Source organism: Corythoichthys intestinalis, chromosome 14, assembly GCF_030265065.1.
Source record: "Corythoichthys intestinalis isolate RoL2023-P3 chromosome 14, ASM3026506v1, whole genome shotgun sequence".
Lineage (NCBI taxonomy): Eukaryota > Metazoa > Chordata > Actinopteri > Syngnathiformes > Syngnathidae > Corythoichthys > Corythoichthys intestinalis.
The window spans coordinates 47,491,892-47,513,553 of record NC_080408.1 but is presented as its reverse complement, the minus strand read 5'-3'; the positions used below and the strand labels follow the sequence as shown (position 1 = coordinate 47,513,553).

Sequence of the window (21,662 nt, the reverse complement as noted above, 5' to 3'; positions counted from 1 at the left end):
CATCCGAAAAGTGAAGTTTGACCCATTGTTCAAAAAGACACTGGGGCGCATCTGTTTTACGAAATTGGGCCGAAATTTGCAGTACATCTGGCCCATGTCCGCTCCAGTTATATTTTGCAATCTGGGTAATTACATTTGTCATGTTCAAGTTGTTGCTGCTAATGATTTGGAGCTCACAGTTTTGCTTGTTTATAATTTTTTAGTGTACGGACCGTTACACCCTTAAGACATATTATTGTTAGATGTGATATTATTGAGAGATGTGCTGACATTTCTCACTCCTGTACATTATGAGGTTGTGATGCACTGTGTTTCGATTCAAACAGAGCAAAACAGATCCCTGATTCAATAACTCAGACTTCCAGCCACTCTCTAATCACACAGCGGTCACACACAGTCAGTTCAAAAGTACAAGAACTGTGCCACATACAAAACTCATTGGAACAGTTTCATGTAACATAGACTTCATAGTTATATTGACGGGTCACCTCCATCTGACATTGCGCCATGTCTTCAAGTAAGGGGTCTGGCCACACACAGCATCAAGAGGAGTTATTCTCAAACACGCACGCAGCGATCTCACGCCAGATTTAGGTTGAAACAGGAAGGATTGTATCAGGAGTGATTTGTTCGAAGATTCAAGGTAATTATTATATTTTTCGTACCATGCATGGATTTTGAAACATTGTGAAAAAAATCAATGGGAGAAATCAGCCGCTACAACATTACAGTCATAGTTTGTAATAGTTACGTAAGATAAATGCTAATTACACAGTGTTTTGCTTTTAACCAAGAATCGAGACAGTTTTACGTCCATATCTACAAAGAATTCAGGGATTTAAGCATTTGTTCACAGGAATGTTCAACGGAAAAACTGACGAGCATCATAGTTCGCAATATTTACGTAAAATAAATGCGAACTTCACGGGTTTTTTTGTTTGTTTTGGGTTTTTTTTTGCTTTTAACCAAGAATCGAGACTGTTTAACGTCCATATCTATAAAGAATTCAGGGATTTAAGCATTTATTCAAAAGAATTTTCAACGGAAAAAGCATTTTGTTTTCATGAGGCCGCAGCTACATTTGGTTACCGACTAGAATCAAATTTCACACTATTTACGTAAAATAAATGCTAACTGCACCTTTTTTTTTTTTGCTTTTAACCAAGAATCGAGACTGTTTTAAGTCCACATCTATAAAGAATTCAGGGATTTAAAGGGCAACTGAAGACCTTTCCGGATTTTGTTGTAATTTTACGAATATAAACTTTGGACGAGTTCGTCAAAACAACCATGACATTATCAACACGTAATTGCAAGGATAATTTGCGTTTTTTTTTTTGTTTGTTTTTTTTTTTGCACTCCGTTAATGGTCCCTTCGTAAACCTGGAAGTGTGACGTAGATTCCCCGACACAACAGAGAAGACTATCAACAGCTAGCATAGTAGCAACAACGATGTCAGTGATATTTCCACCAAAGGTAACCATTCAGGATCGCTCTTTGGTGATGCTACCGATAGCAAAGGCTCCCAGGAAAGATGAACTACAATTAATCCCTACATGTTTAAACCTGAGGCGTCAGATGACGGCAATTTACTTGACACAGCAGATGTCGTCATGAAGCCAATTGACAGCTCGACACTTCAAGAACGGGGGAGTGAGTGGTAAGCCTAAGTCCAGCATCGTGATTTTTTTATTTGAGAGAATGCGCTTACATGGTTGTATATTTTTCCATGCTCTCCACATAGCTAAAACTGGATATTAGGTAATGGGACAGCTCCTACCGATCTAAATATGTTAAAGCTAACCCAAATGTGGCTAAATGAATGATGTTATTGATTTTTCAAAATAAATGACAAAACGATTTTATTTTCCCGGTGTTGCTGTAAACCGTCAAGTAATTACCCTTCCAAGCGTACGTCTGTGTCGTCAGAAGATCCCAGACATGAGAGTCAAACTTGAGGAGGCTGAAGCACTGACAGGGGCATGAATTACATTAAAATAATAAAACCATAAATTGTAAACAACATTGACACATTTTGTTGACTGTTTAATGTATTCTATTAGTATATAATATATTGTAATTATATTACATTCTGAAAAAAATATTCAATAGGCCACAACAACAATAAATGATACCAGATTTATGTTGAATCAGCATCAGCTTTCGCTGTCAGATTGTGACACAACATAGAAAGCTAAGTACCCAAGTAGCCAAGCACACAATGGCACACATCAAAGAACATAAATTTAGTAAGCAACACAAAGTTAGGATAGCAACGGACTAGCGCAACACTGAAAAATGATAATGGCAGTGGGAAATAAGTACGTATTTACTCTTTTCTGTAGCATTAAGTGTTCTCTATACAAAGATAAATCATTATCATTAAAATATGAAGGTAACTACATTTTTCTTGTAAAAAATGTGCACGTCATCTGATGTCGCAGACGGGAGAAATTCAGCATCTGGCAGGCCTCATAGGATCTCTTCAGTCATCATCGCTGGACACCGCATCACTTGGGTCATCATATGACTCGACCCACTCTCTCTTGATTTTGGGAAACTGGGTGGCGACTGACTTGCAACACTTTTTTCATCGGGTTGAGAGTTTCCACCGCTTAATATTTTATGTTTGGCTTCCTGGAGAAAAAAAAAAAAAAGAAAAATCATAGCAGCATGAAAATATTGGATGAATCCTAATTTTAATTTAAATAATAATTTCTTGGTGATCAAATCATAATGCCCCAGTCAAAGCAGCATCTATTTGATGCTATTGTTCCATCTTCGAATAGGCAGACCTTGATGTTGATGCTGTAGTACAATAGTCATTGTTTTACTGAGATGTATTTAATACATTAGGGCCTGGCAGGTGGATTGTTTTATATATAGGCTTTATATTTACCCTGGGACAGGCCTGGGACATTTGAATTTACATAATACCTATTGATATAGTAATAAAATCACATGAGTAGACCTTTCAGCAAACCTATCTACTTATGACAGGGCAACAGCAACAACAAAAAAATGTCACGCTTCAACAAACGGGCAGTAGGAGTCCCCCTCGTTTATCAACAGAAGTGCATCAAATTTTAGAGTCATAAAACCCAGTAAGGGTGTCTACTTACGTCTTTGTAAAACCAAGGTTGCATTGTTGTAGGTTTTCAAAGCTGTCGTCGCTGAAATGATGAAAACAATGAGCCGATTGGGGACCTGTATGCATGCTGACAAAAACGGTCCAAACCTTTGCAGGAGAAGTTTTTTTGGACCACTCATAGAGTCTCGAGTCTTCCTGTGAGCAATTCATCGCTACACATCCAGATGGCATGATGAATCTCGCGAGTCAAACCCAGAAAATGTTTGCAATATATGGCGAGGATAGCGTGGTGCTATATTTCCATTTTCAGAGTGGTGGCGAGGCTCCCTGGAAGTTACGTCATCAGGTAGCGGTCGGTCCCTCGTTGCTATGGTGTTGCTATGGCCATAACTCAAAAACTACCCGATCAATTATTATTATTTTTTTTAATGTGACTTTTTGAGACAGCGAATGTTGCATTTAATACAATTCAACTGAGTAAAACACTAAAGAGCGAAATCTGAAAAGCTTTTCAGTTGCCCTTTAAGCATTTATTCACAAGAATTTTTAACATAAAAAGCTCTCTAATTCCACACTGTGAGCTTTGGCGGCCACGCCAACAAAGCAGGCCCCCTATAAATCGGCCCCGCGCCTCATGTCCCGTCAATATATTGTGAAGTCTATGTATGTAATATTAATGTATAAGGAAAAATCAAATCATAACAATGTACGTAAAGCATAAAATGAGTTAACATGTTGTACACTTTTCCTAACAGTATTGCAATCCCGGATGCAGATACAAGGTGACTAGTGAAGTTTCTTCCCCCATGTGGATGCTGACCACGCTGAATGCTTAAAATTGTGCCCGAAGCGCTTCTAGTGAACTTCAAGCAATCACAGCGAGACGCAGACCACTGAGGGCGAGCCCACATTATTATACGCAATTACCTTCTATCTGCACAGCTTCACTTGTGTTGTTTTAGGATCCGCTTGTTGAGAAAATGATCCCGAGATTGTGGAGAAACACCACCGAGGGGGAAATGGCTCATTATCACAGAATATAACTCGCATACCATTACTGTTGTTTGCACTGAAATGTAATCCTCTGTGTGTGTGCGCATCTGTTTACTTATGCGCGTTGAGTGCATTCATCCATATCGTGGACGTTGGAATATTTAGGCAAAGCGGCTCAGCTGTGTTTGCTAAAACTCTTGAAAAGTGTATTCCGGAAGTGACAGGGCAACGCTTGGCTGGAGCCGAAAGACCGAGCACTCGCCGCCGTGTTGGATTCGTCCTTCATCAGCCCTCCGCTCTTCTTTTTCCTCTATCTCATTATTGGATGGATAGATGATCAATAGCAGCGAGCCAGTAGAGGGGGATTAGGATTAGAAATCGATGGCGTTGTTTTCTCGGGCCTAAACAGTGCCTTAAGATACTGACAATGTTTTGAAGACTAGTCGAGAGAGGTCAAGGTTTACCTTCTCTCTGTTAAAGCACATGCATCTCTTTGCATTTTAAAAGAGACGTTTTATGCCTTGGTGAGGCGCAGGAGGTGATTTCATGAATTAATTCGAGTACTTTATTGCTGACAAACTCAAAAATAGATTTTTTTCCTCCGCTTGTTGTGACACTTTTTTTCCTCCTTTAAAGGGAACATTTTTTTAGCCAACATGCTAATCAATAATCAGACTAAGACATGCCTGTTTCTATTGCTGTAGTACATAATGACATTAAGATATTAAAAACAATCATAAAAGACATCTAAAATATGAGTGCATCAGAAGAATGTGGGAAGCCCAAAATGCCTCTGTATGCAAAAATGAGCAAGCGATAAGAACAAGCCAGTTTGCGGACAGTTGAACTTAAATTGAACCACATCAAACACTTGCCATGTGATAACTGATGGACATAACATTATAAAATGCAGTTATGCCTCCTCCCAGCTGACTCTGTCTAATATTGTATTAAAATGATGTGTGGTAATTGAACTGTATCGACACTGATGCTATTTATTGCTATATGTTTATCTGACCAAAATGAATAGAATCAGTCGTTGGGATATAACCTTTAACATTTTTGTATGTGTGCTCATCATAATTTCCAGCTGTTTTACAAGAATTTTATTTATTACTGCAGTCCCTGTAATCTGGAACAAGATGTACCATATTGGCCCGAATATAAGAGGGTCCTGATTATAAGACGACCTCCTCTTTTTCAAGACTCAAGTTTGAAAAAAGACATTCTGAACACCAAATTAATTTTTATACAGATAATAATTCCAGTAATTCTGAAACAAATGATTAAAAATAATGTTATCTTGCCTCAATCAAATCTTAATATCTAAACATTTAAATATGTAAACTAAAGTGCGATCACATTCGTAAATGAATGCCTTCTGGTTTTTGAAATGTAAATAAACCAATATATTGTGATAAAACAACAAAATTGCAATAACTGCATTAACCATCAAAGTGAAGTCTAACTGTAACTGTAGTCTTGAAACAAATCTGAAAAAGGAAAAACATGACAATAAAATCATGCAAACTGGTTAAAATTGAGAGTAGCTGAGATCTGTCATGACAGAACATCGCTTCAATGATATCTGGCGCCATCTAGCGTCGTGAATGGGGAGAGTAGCTGAGATCTGTCAGGACAGAACATTGCTTCTACGACATCTGGCGCCATCTAGCGTCGTGAATGGGTATAACGTCTAGACCGCGAATATAAGACGACCCCCTCTTTTTCAGTCTTATTTCAATGCAAAAAACACCGTCTTATATTCAGGCCAATACGGTATTATTTGTTATTTCTATTTGACTCAAACACCATTACTCTTCCAAATTGATATTAGAAAGTTACTTAATTGCAGCAAGGAGGGTGAGAGAGGTAAGCTAGGTAACCCACCTAGGCAACATAAACCACTTTTATGTCAAAACCTACCAGTTGAGAGATACTTATTATTTGCACAACAATTGCAGTGATACATTATATCCCCATTACTACCTAGACAAAGTAGAGCAGCAGAGATTGCAGGAAGAGGTGAAGGAGAGATGGAAGTTGATCATTATGAGGTGAATAGACTCTATTAACAAGGTACGGTGCTGGCCAAAAGTATTGGCAACCCTGCAATTCTGTCAGATAATACTCAAATTCTCCCAGAAAATGATTGCAATTACAAATGCTTTGGTCGTAATATCTTCATTTATGTTGCTTGCAATGAAAATACACAAAAGAGAATGAAAAAAAACTTTAAATAATTATCATTTTACAAAACACTCAAAAAAATGGGCCGAACAAAAGCATTGGCACTCTCAGCCTTATACTTGGTAGCACAACCTTTAGACAAAATAATTGCGAACAACTGCTTCCGGTATCCATCAATGAGTTTCTTACATCGCGCTGCTGGAATTTCATACCATTCTTTTTTGGCCAACTGACCAACCAGGATTTGAAGGGTGCCTTCTCCAAACTGCCATTTTCAAATATCTCCATAGGTGTTCTATGGGATTCAGGTCTGGACTCATTGCTGACCACCTTAGAAGTCTGCAATGTGCTCTCTCAAACCATTTTCTAGTGCTTTTTGAAGTGTGTTTTGGGTCATTGTCCTGCTGGAAGACCCATGACCTCTGAGGGAGACCCAGCTTTCTCACAGTGGGCCCTACATTATGCTGCAAAATTTGTTGGTAGTCTTCAGACGACATAATACCATGCACACGGTCAAGCAGTCCAGTGCCAGAGGAAGCAAAGCAACCCCAAAACATCAGGTAACCGCCACCATGTTTGACTGTGGGGAGAGAGTTCTTTCCTTTGAGGGCCTCGGTTTTTTCCCTGTAAACTCTATGTTGATGTCTTTTCCCAGAAAGCTCTACTTTTGTCTCATCTGACCAGAGAACATTCTTCCAAAACGTTTTTTGGTTTCTCAGGTAAGTTTTGGCAAACTCCAGCTTGGCTGTTTTATGTCCCTGGGTCAGAAGTGGGGTCCTCCTGGGTATCCTACCATAGAGTCCCTTTTCATTCAGACACCAATGGGTAGTATGGGTTGACACTGTTGTACCCTCGGACTGCGGGACAACTTGAACATGTTTGGATGTTAGTCGAGGTTCATTAGCCACCATCCGCACAATCTTTCGTTGAAATCTCTCGTCAATTTTTCCTTTCCGTCCACATATAGGGAGGTTAGCCACGGTTCCATGGGCTTTACATTTATTGATGACACTGCGCACGGTAGACACAGGAACATCTTTGGAGATGGACTTATAGCCTTGAGATTGCCCATGTTTCCTCACAATTTTGCTTCTCAAGTCCTCAGACATTTCTTTGATCTTTTCTCCATGCTCAATGTGGTACACATAAGGACACAGGACAGAGGTTGAGTCAACTTCAATCCCTTTTAGCTGCCTGTGAGTGTGATTTAGTTATTGCCACCAACTGTTATGTGCCACAGGTAAGTAACAGGTGCTGTTAGAGGAGCATCACATGATTTTTAAAAGGGTGCCAATACTTTTGTCCTGCCCATTTTTTGAGTTTTGTGTAAAATAATGATTAAAAAAAAAAGTCCATTCGCTTTTGTGTTTTTTCACTGCAAATGAAATAAATGACGATATTATTACTAGCATTTGTAATTGCAATCATTTTCTGGGAGAAATCGAGGATTATCTAATAGAATTGCAGGGGTGGTCAAAAGGAAGAGCGAGAATTAATTAAATTACATATAGTTTAAAGCGCTATTTCTGACTTTTTGTGCAAAAACATTTTTTTGCTCACTTGCCAGTGCCCCCTTGTGCCCCAGTATTGTATTAGGTCTAGTGACGCTCCTGCCTGAGAGGAATTAATGACCTTCTTGAAAAAAGATACATAAAATATTTAAATGAAGGTCAAAGGGAGAAAGGGTGCTCCCAAAATCCTGAGTCGGCAGCAAGAGTCAAGGTGAGGCATTCTGGATAGGTGAGCTTTCGTCTCCCACTCACAGACATTTGGAAATGTACCCTTGATCTGAGCCTGCTTGCTCTATCTCGCCTTTTGTCTCCATCTCACTCACACACACAAACACAAACATGCACACACAGTTTCTATTTGTTGGGATGTCCACGCCTCTCGCTCCTTTGAAGGAACAAAGGCATTTATTTGCGGTTCCCGCAGATCAAAGCCCGGCTTTGTGACGGCTTGTTGCCAAAACAGGTGCACTAGCCATAATTGTTCTTCACTGCATCGTCTTTTAAAAGGGAGGAACATAATATCAATTACTCACTGCCAACCCAGAAATATGTATAGAATTCACAGAGTATGTGTTATGGTAGATAGTAGAAGGAGATTTTTACATATTAATAACACACGATCGAATGCTGCCAGCCCTCTTAGTCCAAATGGATTGGACGTCCAAGACAATTAATGACTGTCAGCAGAGATTAAAAAAAAAAATATGTAAAAACAGTACAATAGTTGAGTCTATAATTTACATTGGCATACTCTTTATTCAGTTTAGACACTCAGTTACTCGACATGCTAATAGCTGGCTGACACCAATAAATCAGCAACATATTGACAAACAGGTGTGAAGAAAATGCAAGCCTACTCGCACAGGACTAACATGCACACGAAAAAGACCAAATCATGAGAAATCCTCCTTCTTTCATACAGAACACGGATGAATTGAGCCTTCACATGAGTTGATATAGTACTGTAAATCATATTTCATTGTTTCTCACAGTAAAATCACTATATAAAAAAATATACTTTTTTTTTCATAATTTTCAGTAAAAGAAAAAAAAATTCAACATATTTATACAAACAAACATATTTAATGTTACTGTAAAAAAAATATTTTTGCCCAAACACAACCTTAAAATCGAAGCTCTCCAACTTTAGCTCTTTTTACTTAATATTGTACAATTTTCTTTTAAAATTTACACTTGTTTTCACAGGCAATATTCATCATTTAAAAACTCACATTAACAATATATCTATTTTTTCAGTTCCTCAATTTACTGTTATTTGATGTATTCAGAACAATAAAAGAACATTTTTGATTTTAGGGAATGTTCCCATTTCTATTTATACAGTATTTTGCTGCATTTTGTTTATGGCAGAAAACAGACAAGGCTGAAAAAGCATTTTCTGCTCTTGCACCCCCCCTTTGAAATAAACTGCTGTATTTTAAGCCAAAAGAAATGTTGTGTTTGATAGAACAGTATGTCTATATGCTGTTATAGCAGTTTCATGGCGCATTAAGCCCCCAAACTAATTTTGCGTTTACAGACATCGTGCAACCGCTCGTTTCAACCCAGCCATCAAAAGAAGGTAATTAAATTTGATTTGAAATATATTTCATTTTTAGCTTAGAATCATTAATTGATGTCTTGTATTTAGTTAAAAACAACAACAACAACAACAATAAAATTCTTCACTCGCATATTTTAAACTTTTAAACAAATTACGTTACAATGAAAAAAATAGTGTTTGTAAATAGGTCACGGATATCTACCTCATAACTATCGCTTATTTGTATTTTTTTTTGTGTTACTGTCGCATTTTCGCCGATATTTTAGATGATAATCGATCCAAAGAAAATCGGGAAAAAAAAAACCCTTAAAAGGGTAAATATTTGATAATAGATAATCTCAATCACTCCTTGATGTCTGCAATTTCTGCATTGTGACTCCTGTTATATTACCGTGTTTCACCCATAAAATCCCCAAAAAGTCAGGCTGTGGCCATTCACAGCTGTGTCTTGACACTTTGTGAGACATGCTACGCAGAGTTTTGGATCAAAACAAGGTAAGTACGCAATAATATCTTGTTAAAATCATGGTGTCTTTAATTATGCTCTCTCATGCTCTCACCTCGAGGTAGGGTTTAGGGGTTTAAATTTTTTTTTTCTTTCTTTTTTTAAAAGCCTTCTTGTTCAAAAATTTTCTTTACTGTTTCACACATTAATATATGAAATGTTTGACATTTGGCCAAATTGGGGGTCTCAGAGCAGAACTTCAAGTCACCTGAGTGTTTTCTGCCAAATTTTTTTGGGGGTTAGACATTTTTATCAATACATCTTATGAGAGTATCACTGTTATCACACTGTCATAAGCATGACATGACATCTTTCATTAATATAAATGTATGAAACATGTCGTTAAGTGCTACTCAGTAATTGATGTCATCAAATATCTCTGAGTTAGGACATCTGTTATAAACACGCATTCATGTTCATGACAGGGGTCATGTCATGATTATGACCCTGTCACAAGATGCGCTCAAATAAGGTCTTTTTTTTGTTTTTGGTTAGTTTTTTTCCGTATGTACATTTTACAAAAAACATTTGCTATTCCAAAAATCTGAAATAACTCATCAGAAACATTCAAAAACAAAGACATATAATTACATTTAGTCAATAAGGCATGTAGAACAATGGACCAATCGGCATTGCGGACAATATATCAATAATTATGACAAAATAATAAATACAACAGTTGTCTACTGACAAATCATATTTTAAAAAGTGCAATAATAAAGTGCAATAAAAAATACATCCTGGGTTTTTGTTGCTAAAATAAAAACACACCATCAAGTGTCCATATTGCTTCACCATCAATGCTGAAAAATGTTTGCGCCGTTCATAGTGCACGTGTCCAATATTTCAGCAAAATTTCTTTTCTTGCATATTTTTTGAAATATTTCAGTTTTATTTGCGTACTGTATGGACTATGTACAGTAAATGCTTTGCAGAAGAGTATCGAGAATCTCTTGCCGATTTTGTAAAACCTCGCAACTTCTTGCATCTGAAAGAAAAAATACCGGTGATAATCAGGAGAGACACTCATGACGGGGATCTAAAAAGTGCTAAAGTCTACTTACGGTCTCACATTCCTCATGAGTCATCTTCTGAGCTGGAGTGAGGAGAATACACACAACACTGGTCCTCCTGAGTCTGTCCGAGCAAATTTGGCCAACAGAGAGCAGCAGTAAAAGCGGAGGAGAGGAAATGAGAGGGAAAACGGAAAACACATCAAAAAGCAAAGATTCTTCATCACACTTGAAATTAAAGCTGCACTTTTCTGGAGATTTATTGATATCAACTTGGTAAGAGTTAGTAATTATTTTAGATGTCTTCGCTGTTAGGTGGAATCCTTGCATCTCCAAAACTGAATTTTTACTAAAGTAAATGCTACTCATTGGCTGCCATTGGTGGTGTTATCATAGTGACAAACTCATTTCAATTAACAGCAGAATGGTAAATGGTGTTATACTTATATAGCGCTTTTCCACCTTTTTCAAGGCGCCATCCACCTACTGGTGACGCAGCACCAGGAGCAACGTGGGGTTCAGTATCTTGCTCAAGGAGGATGATCAAACACCACATTCATGATCTTTAATAGCGCTGAAATAGGTAATTAAGGTCAATAAGTTAAACATGTGCCAGCATGTACTACAAAAAAAAAAAAAAAAAAAGGCCTACGTAGGAGTGTGTAACATCTCAATGAAGTTGGCCCCTCATCAGACACAAACTTACATGAAAATGATGTCTATGATTTGTGCTGTAAAAAGTTTAAGATATTTACAATTCTTTTATAGGTCAATCTGAGGTCAACCAACCTCCCATTTTGATTAAAAATGGCTAAAAATGGTGTCAATCGTTTATGCTTCGTTTGTGCTGTAAAAATGTTTGTTTGTGCTCCAATTGTTTTGTAGATATTATGGTTTTAAAGGGAACCACGGATAGAAAGACTTGTAGTTCTTAAAACAAATATTGGTGTGAGTTATAATAATTTGATATCAAAACCCCTCTTGATGTTTTCGTTATTATAAAATTAGTTTAACTAGCGGATCACCATTGTTGTTGGCGTCGCAATGCATCGTGGGCAGTGACGTCAACGGGTTGCGCTGCCTTTCAATCTCGCAACATAAACATGTCAACTGTTCAGCCCTTTCAACTTGAACCCGAGAGGAACATTAATGAGCGGGACAGCACTGTTGATATTTTACAAAATGTGCAGCAAAACCACAACGAACGGAAAAGACGGGATTAGGCGAGACATGAGTACGACAAAACCAGTAATGTTTATGTGGCAAGTTCGTCTAGTGACAGTGCTAACAACAGCAGAACTCAGAACAGAAATTTTTGTTTGCAGATCTTCACGGTAAACAACTGTGTGATCAAACCTATTCCAATATAATTATGGAGAGATAGTTAGCATCCAAAACTGTTGTGTGCTTTTTATGATTAGTATATACTTTCAAACACAGGAGTTTGATTAGTTTTGCAGAGATGCTGTACATCACAGCACACGAAAACTTTGATGCAGTTTGCCTCAACCGAGATGTCTAATGGGCTCTGCTCCACGACCAAAAGAGTGCTGCCCTACCCGATTGGAACCGGGTCCCCAGCCATCATATTCTTGTCACGTAAAAGCGCTGTCCAGATTGACTATCATCTTGCTGGTGTTCTTAGATTTTGCGCCCTTATCACATGTTGCTTTCAAGAGCTTTTGTGGCTGTGAATAAGCACTCTTTTACATTCAGTTGGGCTATCAGTATCCAAAAGTTACCAAATGAACAAGTTGCAGTGGTATGAAATAGTATCTGAGCCTTTTGGAATTTTTTAAATTTCTGCATAAAATCACCATCAAATGTGATCTGATCTTTGTCAGAATCACACAGATGAAAAAACTGTCTGCTTTAACTTAAACAACCCAAGCATTTATAGGTTTACATATTTTAATGAGTGACAGAAGGGGGGGAAAATAAGTAAGTAAACCATCACATTTAATATTTTGTGCTGTAAGTCTTTAGCAGACACTCTAGAGTTCTTTTTTTTACCTCTCTGAGTATTCTGCGTTGAACTTTTGGCGTCATCTTTGGTGGACGGCCACTCCTTGGGAGAGAAGCAACAGTGCTAAACTCTCTCCATTTGTAAGACTTCCCTGACAGTTGATTGATGAACATCCAGACTTTTAGAGATAATTTGTATCCTTTTCCAGGTTTATACATATCAACGATCCTTGATCACAGGTCTTCAGACAGCTCTTTTGACTGAGACATGATGCACATCACGTTTACGTACTTATTTTTCCCCCTTGTGTCATTGTTTGCATGCTATCCTCATTAGGATATGAAAACCTATAAAGGTTTGGGCGGTTTTGGTTAAAGGAGACAGTTTAACATCTGTGTGATTTTGACAAAGATCAGATCAGATTTGATGGTGATTTTATGCAGAAATGTGAGAAGTTCCAAAAGGTTCAGATACGTTTTCATACCACTGTACAGATAAACATACATATGCAAAATGAATACGGGGTAAATAAATGCTTAAGACGGATAAGCGACATGGAAAACGAATGAATGAATGTATTATATATACATACATATACATATATATATATATATATATATATTCGTTTGATTGCTGGCTATTTATATCATTTTTTGCCCAACAGATTTTATTAATGTTTTATTTGGCAGAATGAGATATAAGAGGACTGTCATGCACTTTATTTATACTTGAAGCACGTTCGCAGCTCTTCCATATCCTAACTCCCGCAGCTGACGGAGCGTTCCAACTCTCTCAATAACCCAGGGGTGTCCCAACAACTAGCGCAAATGTAGCACAAACAAAATGCACCACTTTGGGTCCATTTTCCAGTAAATGGGGTGCCGCGAGTGACGCCATCACTTGAAATTAAGATCTCAATATCTATCTCGACGATATCGATAGCAGCACAAATGAAACTTTTTACAACACAAACAGGCACAAATGTAGCACAACCACATCATTTTTGTATACATTTGTGTCTGATGGGGAGCCAACTTCACGGATGTGTGTTTAACCCTCAGGCAAACACGCGCCCCGGGGGCCTGATCTGGACCACCGTGTCATTTTGTGTCCCGCAAAATTAAATCGTGTTGTATCAACTTCATGTTTTTTTCCCCATCAAAAGAATTTTTTTACCAAATTTTAAAATAAAATGAAAAAAAGAAAAGAAAAAAAAAAAAGAATATTTACTGTGTTTGTCATTTAAAAATGCCAATTGAAAATGTGTTTTCACTCAAGATTCAAGGCAGCTGAACAGGACCGGCTAAAGCAGTACTTCTCAAATGGTGGGGCGCGCCCCCCCAGGGGGGCGCAGAGCGATGCCAGGGGGGGCGCGAGTGACCTCGGGGAACATGCTTTTTTTTTTTTTTTTTTTGCCGTACTAGAATAAAGTGTACTTGCACATCCACTCCGTGGGTGGCAGTGGCGCTGTCATTTTCAAAGTGCGTGCAGTATTTTTGAAGTAAGCAAGAGCACACGGAAGAGACTCATGCAGAGCTGGACTCACGCAGCGACCCACTGTCTTTCTCACGTGTCCGGCCGAGAAGTGCTGTTTTCGGCTTGGGATCGTCACGACCACCGCCCTCACCTACGGTTCTCCCTCGGCCGCCGAGAATGCGCTTTTTTCGGGCCGTTTGCCTTTGACTTTTAATATAGTGGGAAAAGAGGAAAGACCACTGTTTACTGAGTCTAAAAATGATTATAGCGGAGAAGCCAAATCAGTTAAGACGCCACGTTTTTCAGCGAAAATGTGCCGAATATTGCCAATTGTCACAATCGTCCCGCTTTGTCAGTGTTATATCAGTAAACCAGTGAGCACTGTGGTGAATCAGCGAAAATAAAAACTTTCCTTCTGTCCAGAGACCTTTTTCCCCCCTTCTATTCAGTTTTGTTTTTTTTCGGTCAAATTTTTTGGCATGTTGTCCTGAAGAGTAAATGTTTCTAATCAATTTGAATTTGTTATTATTTACTGATTTTATTACATTTTATTTTTCAGTATCAAATGGTCAAAAATGTACCTTGAGTGTATTTTTACAGTTTGGATGTGACTTTTTTTTTTTTTTTTTTTTTTTTTAACTTCAGGCAAATTGATGCGCATTGTCTTTTCTGTTACAAGCAACACAATGTTAAAAAAGTTATACTTTATTATAAGTTGATCTATGTTACTTTTTTTCTTTAATAGAAAAAAAAGGACACAATGTTAGGCTGAGGCGTACTTATAATAGTAATATAGACGAATGATACTATTTACAGTGGCGGCAGAGAGTTGGGGGGGGGCGCGAAACATTTACGTCTTCCTTGGGGGGGCGTAACAGAAAATAATTGAGAAGCACTGGGCTAAAGAAAGAAAAAAACAAAATTAAAAATTGTAAAATAATCCATTTCAAAAAGAAGGTTTGCAGTTTTTCCCTCTTTTTGTTTTTGTTAAAAATAATAATAATAATAAAACAATAACATAATGAAAATAAAGGGAAAAAATTGCTACAAAGAGGATCAAAAAGGAGGTTTTGGACAAATTAGAGTTGAGCGATATCAAATTAGTGATTCATTTGATTATTTGATTACCAATTAGTTGTTGATTCATCATTAAAGCCCTAATTTCATTGCCAATGAGTTAAATATTTGTATGGGTTGGCTCACTTTTTGATTAACAAAAAAAAAAAAAAATGACTACAGTACAGTATTTGGACATACAAGTTTTCAATTCACATAACAACATGGAGCCAATTTTTGCCAAGTGTGCAGCTTTAATTATGTGACTGTCAAGATTCAAACCCGGCTTGCGCTAATGAGCTTTGTCAGCTATGATGTGCTAAAAGCCATTAAATCTCCAAAGACGTCAACACAAGCATCATCTAAAAGTCATCACAGCCAGTGAAATGTTGTGTGATAATGCAGGATTGGATAACACCAATGAGTAGAATTTGTAGTTCATTCAGAATTGTGGAAGTATAAATGCTGAGAGATACTTGAACTGTGCTGAAACACTTAATCCTTTTTGGGGCACTCATTTAACCCATTGGCCGCTACTGACACAAATACACATCCGATGCATTTTAACTGGGGCAAATGAACATTCAAAATGCATTAGACGTCTAGTCTACCACTGTCAATAGCAGCAAACGACTTTTTTTCCTGACTAGTTTTTCTCGTATGGAATGTAATCTTTTTTTTTTTTTTTTTTAAAGAAAAATCCAGTAAAAATGGATTGGACGTCTATAGCAGTCAGTGTTGGCCAATGATATAATAAAAAAAAGGTAGTGGGTTTGTTCTTGGGTGTTTTTTGTAATCAAATAGAATTCAAAATTGGGGGAAAAAAATGAAAATGGAAAGGACGTCTAGCACCGTTGATGGTGGCCAGAGTTAATTAAAAAAACAAATAACAATAATAATTATTGTTATCTTTTATAGAAAAAACAGATAATACAACATTTTAAAAAATAATTTTTCTCAGTCAAAATAGATTGGATGCTGTGAACCTGCAAATCATTTTAACAAAATTATTACATGTATTTATTTTTAATGTAATTATTTTTTAAAGATTCTCAAAGATTGACATTTTATTAATTAATCATTTTATTTATTCATGAAAATGTATATAATAAATGATTAATAATTTCAAATAATATACACATACATAAACATAATTTAGACCTGCTGTCCACAAATGTGAAATCCAATTTTGGGTTATGCAGCTCACACAAATGTTAACGTTTGTGTTAGCCGTGGAAGCCAGGTCTTTATGTTTTTTTTTTTTGTTTTTTTTTTTAATTTCCAAAAATAGTCCCTTGCTCAGTAAAGGGTTAAGAATGAAAAGTTAAAGTGTTGAAAATTTTCTACATCAACAAATTCAAACTTTAGTTCTCAAATTTTAAAAAGAACTATTGCTAAGAGTTTAACGGTATTTGTATTCATCCTGTACTGTCACGGTGCTGGCACCACTGTTCGGTGCACGCAATCAGAGGGTGAATATGTTTCAGAAAAAAAAAAAAATCCATGTCCGAGTTAGTCCTACTCCACTCCAGGGGGCGGTAGCTGTAATGCGCGTAAACCAACAACCGACATTACGGCAAAAAGAAGACAATGCAAAAAAGATGATGTTATCTTTGATCACTACTAGGAAAGTTGTGGCGAAAGAGTTTTTGCATTGTATGTGTGTTTATTTCATATTTTCGAATCAGGAAATCTTTATTTTTGCTCTAGCTCTTGGCAGAGGTGAGTAGCAATGCGTTACATATAATCTGTTACACTTGCTTGAGTAACCTTTTGAGAAAAATGTACTTCTAACAGTAGTTTCACTAAGCTGTGCTTATTACTTTTACTTGAGTAGATTTGTGAAGAAGAAACCCTACTTTCACTCCTTTACTTTGGGATACACTAGACATTTTTCCTCTTTATTCTACATATTAAATTTTACTTCTTTTTTTGGCAGCGATGCCAACAGTAGCTCTACTAGTTTCACCAAGGAGACATCGCAACAATAATCACATGACTCCATTATGCCAATCAGACTCAAGCTTGCTGTTCTATGAACACGCCAGCCTGTTCAATCAGATGGAGTATTTAAAGCATTGTAAAAAAATTAAGTATTTGACATAGAGTGCTGCCATCAACGTGACTGGAAAGCGCAGATTTTAACCTCTCGCCCAGTTTTTATTTGGCACCGATTGACCACGGAAAACCGGAGATATGATCCTTTTAATTTTATAATAGGAAATATACCAGTGTATCACAAAAGTGAGAACACCCCTCGCATTTCTGCAGATATTTAAATATATCTTTTCATGGGACAACACTGACAAAATGACACTTTGACACAATGAAAAGTAGTCAGTGTGCAGCTTATATAGTAAAGTTCATTTTTTTCCCCTAAAAATAACTCAAAATATAGCCATTAATATCTAAGCCCCCGGGCAACAAAAGTGAGTACACCTCATGGGAACTACGTACATCCCTAAATGTCCAAACTGAGTACTCCTTGTCATTTTCCATCCAAAATGTCATGTGAATCGTAACAGGAGTGCTGTCAGCATTGCTGCAGAGATTGAAGAGGTGGGGGATCAGCCTCTTAGTGCTCAGACCATACGCCGCACTCTACATCACATTGGTGTGCATGGCTGTCACCCCAGGAGAAAGCCTCTTCTGAAGACGGTCCACTAGAAAGCCCGCAGTTTGCTGAAGACATGTCAATAAAGCACATGGATTACTGGAACCATGTCCTATGGTCTGATGAGACGAAGATCAATTTGTTTGGTTCCGATGGTCTCAAGCATGTGTGGCGGCGACCAGGTGAGGAGTACAAAGATAAGTGTGTCATGGCTACAGTCAAGCATGGTGGTGGGAATGACCTCCCCGCCCCCCACCTCTTCAATCTCTGCAGCAATGCTGACAGCATTCCTGTATCGAGTCACATGACATTTTGGAGAGAAAATGACAAGCAGTACTCAATTTGGACATTTAGGGATGTACATAACTCCCATGCGGTGTACTCACTTTTGTTGCCAGGGGTTTAGATATTAATGGCTATATTTTGAGTTTTTTTTTAGGGGAAAATAAATTAACTCTATCATATAAGCTGCTCACAGACTACTTTCCATTTTGTCAATGTGTCATTTTGTCAATGTTGTTCCATGAAAAGATATACTTAAATATCTGCAGAAATGCAAGGGGTGTACTCACTTTTGTGATATACTGTACAGTGATCCCTCGCTACTTCGCGCTTCAAACTTCGCCCCCTCGGTCCATCGCGGATTTTTTTTCAACATAAAAAAAAAAAAAAAAAAATAGATGAGCTGTCCCGTGCCAATTGCGTAATCTCACTCTCCCATCCCTCCCTCCCTGCTCGTTGTTGGTCAGGCAGTGAGTGCACTGGAGTGGCTTATTAAAGTTAACAATGATTGACAGACGTTGATTTTTGATGTTGCCAGAGAACCGAGCTTCAAAGTGCTGCATGCGTCAATCATCGACTCATTGACTTGTTAAACAGCTGTTGCAACTCATTGTGTGTTAGTTTGGTTTTACTTGGAGTTACTTTGGATTTGAGTGGACTCACTCAATGAAGCACTTAATAAAGCCAAGCATTTTTATGCCTTATTCCGCGTTAAAAATAATTCCGTTGGACAGTAACATGTTTAAAACTTATCACAATTATTACATTTAAAGTGCTTGGAAACCATCTATTAAAATATATAAATGTATTTTTTGAAATTATACTTTGGGGAAAAAAGTGAAAAAAACATGTCTTATATAATTATATATCTATATCTCTTTCCAGTGCTAAATCTGAATAATACATTGAACACATTTTGGGGGAGTGGGGTGGTACTTCGCGGTTTTTCCCTTATCTCGGTGGGTTCTGGTCTCCATTAACCGCGAAAAACGAGGAATCACTGTAATTTCATATTACGAAATATGTTTTCTCCACTAGCGGGCACTCATGGACGACTTTTACTTGAGTAATATTATTTTGAAGTAACGCTAATCTTACTTGAGCAACATTTTTAGATACCCTAGCCACCTCTGGGCTTAGATTGAAGTAATTGAAACAACGAGTGAGTCTTTGTTTTTGCACTATGACCATAAGAGGTGCTTTTTCAGATTTTGAGTGACCTGCACATTATATTGTCCAATAAAAAAATATATCTTATGTTGGTAATGCTGCCTGACTTTAACCATTACCTTAGTCCATCTCTACAAAAAGGGCGTTTTGTCAATTTTCGCACATACACATTGAACTAAAGAATGTGAGAACAATAAAAACACAAATTCACAAGTTTGTTTTCTTCTACGGGTATTTTTGTTTCACTTTAATAAGGGCTGCTATTTTGTTTTAGCCAATAGAACAAACTTTAATGTTCAAATGCTGTGATTTTTGTTTTTCCTGTTGTAACGCGAACTGTAACCCCTGTACAGAAGTACATACCGAACCGTGACTTGTGTGTACCATTACACCCTTTTTTCAGTTCATAATTCATAATGGGAGGATTGATTGGACATTTATCGCCAATAATCACAGCCAATAGGTTTAGCCAACAAAGCAACACAAAACCCAATATAAAACATTTAAAAAATATAAAAACCCATTGTTTCTGTCCCCCATGCAAGCATCACATTTTGATGACAGTCGGTAGAAGTGCTTGCCATGCAGATACTGGCATTTATCCCACTGTAAATTTAGGTTCGCTAACAGTGTGTTTAGGACGTACTAAGCCAATGAATGCTGGCACTCTTGAATATAAATGAACATATTTGAACGCTTGTCTCTCAGCATTTACTCATCCCAATGAAAATATTAGACTATGCATCACTTCTGACATTCTACAAGCTTCTATTCTACACCACGCTAGTGACTTACAGTGTAACTCGAACTAGAGTTTAGCTTACGACGGCCAAGAACGGGAGAGTACACCCAATATCTGCCATCTGCATACTAGTGGATGGATACACACACATACACATACATAAAAATGAGATGATGGAAGACAATTGATGAGAGAAAATGTACAGAACGAACTCAATTGAAAAAGAAATGCTGAAATGATGAGCTCTGCATGATGTCAGATATAAACATCATGCAGTGCAGAAATGAGATTTTTTTTCTGCTGATGCATTCAAAACAGCGACCGTTGGCAGTGGCAACCTCATGCTTGAGATACTCCCATGAGCCCTCCTTCTCACCATCATAACTCTATCACGCTGTCCTGACTAGGCCACTGCAAGGAGACCCAGCAGAGCAGAGAACAACAAAATGACGGATAGGAACGGAATTATATTTAGTGGTCATTTAGGCAAGTGGAAGAGTTGTGTTTGAAGGAAGTGATATTTTAAGTCGTTGGTTGCCATTGACGGCGAAAGACCTCCAATTTGTTTTGACAGAAACGGATTGATCATCAATTACTGTCAATGGAGGCCAAAGATTTCAAAGCAAAGTCTTCTCCTTAAAAAAAAAAAAAAAAAACTATATATATATATATATATATATATATATATGTGTGTGTGTGTGTTTGTCTTTTTTTTAGTACTCATGTTTTTTTTTAATTTTGTTTTTTTACTTATTGCCATTTAAATACCGTGGTACCTATACATTAGTGATGCACGATAATGCATTTTTCAGCCGATACCGATAACCGATAATTTCCTCCTCGTTCCAACCGATAACCAAAAATGTCAAGCCGATAATTTTATCAAAAGATTTATGTAAAATTTTAAAGTATACACAAGAGAAAATATTACTGTGCAAAAATATTATTGCGCTTTTTTTTCCAACATCAAATGTGAACAAGTAGTAAATTCCAACATCTAAATAAAGACAGATTGTCTGACATTGTGTAATGGTAAACCTTTGGCAACAATTACTTAGAGTAAAAATACGTAAGTTGCACAAAAATGGCTTTAAAAGTAAGCCATTCCTAACGTATAACATTACTATACGGCAAAAACACAACTCCTTAAAACTAGTTAAATTCCCTTGTTTTTAGTGTAAATCTATTGAAAATAAGTGAAATTAACTGCCGGCACTTCAAGTATATTTCACTCAGATTTCTTGAAGAAAAATAGCCAGCTGAAAATAAGTTTAACAGCCTTATTTTAAGCAATAAATTATTATACATAATCCTAAAAAAATTTTAAAAACTTGTCAGAAATGTTCTTTATTCAAGAATATGTATGTTTCAAAACATTATTTGAAAGCAAATTTTTCTTGATTTAGGTGAAAAATGACATTTTTTAGATGCTTGGGCTTAATAAGAACAAATGGCAATATTTAGTTCAAGTGGAATAATCTGGCGCAT

At 37.2% G+C, this 21,662-nt stretch overlaps 1 protein-coding gene across 5 annotated transcripts in view; it reads right to left on the bottom strand.

Annotated features, from left to right (window-relative positions):
- Positions 1-7,744: 7,744 nt before the first annotated feature.
- Positions 7,745-21,662, bottom strand: part of LOC130929540 (phosphatidylinositol 4-phosphate 5-kinase type-1 gamma-like) — a 61,454-nt gene continuing 47,536 nt past the window's right edge. For 3 of the 5 annotated variants that reach the window (XM_057856752.1, XM_057856751.1, XM_057856754.1), the window contains exons 16-18: positions 20,228-20,302; positions 10,920-10,992; positions 7,745-10,843 (exon numbers count right to left, since the gene is read on the bottom strand). In XM_057856752.1, coding sequence (XP_057712735.1) covers positions 10,933-10,992; positions 20,228-20,302 — 135 coding nt within the window. In that variant the 3' untranslated portion in view covers positions 7,745-10,843; positions 10,920-10,932. Of the gene's footprint in view, positions 10,844-10,919; positions 10,993-20,227; positions 20,303-20,550; positions 20,586-21,662 lie in introns of all 5 variants that reach the window. The other 2 variants (XR_009066914.1, XM_057856753.1) reach the window with 2 other exon arrangements.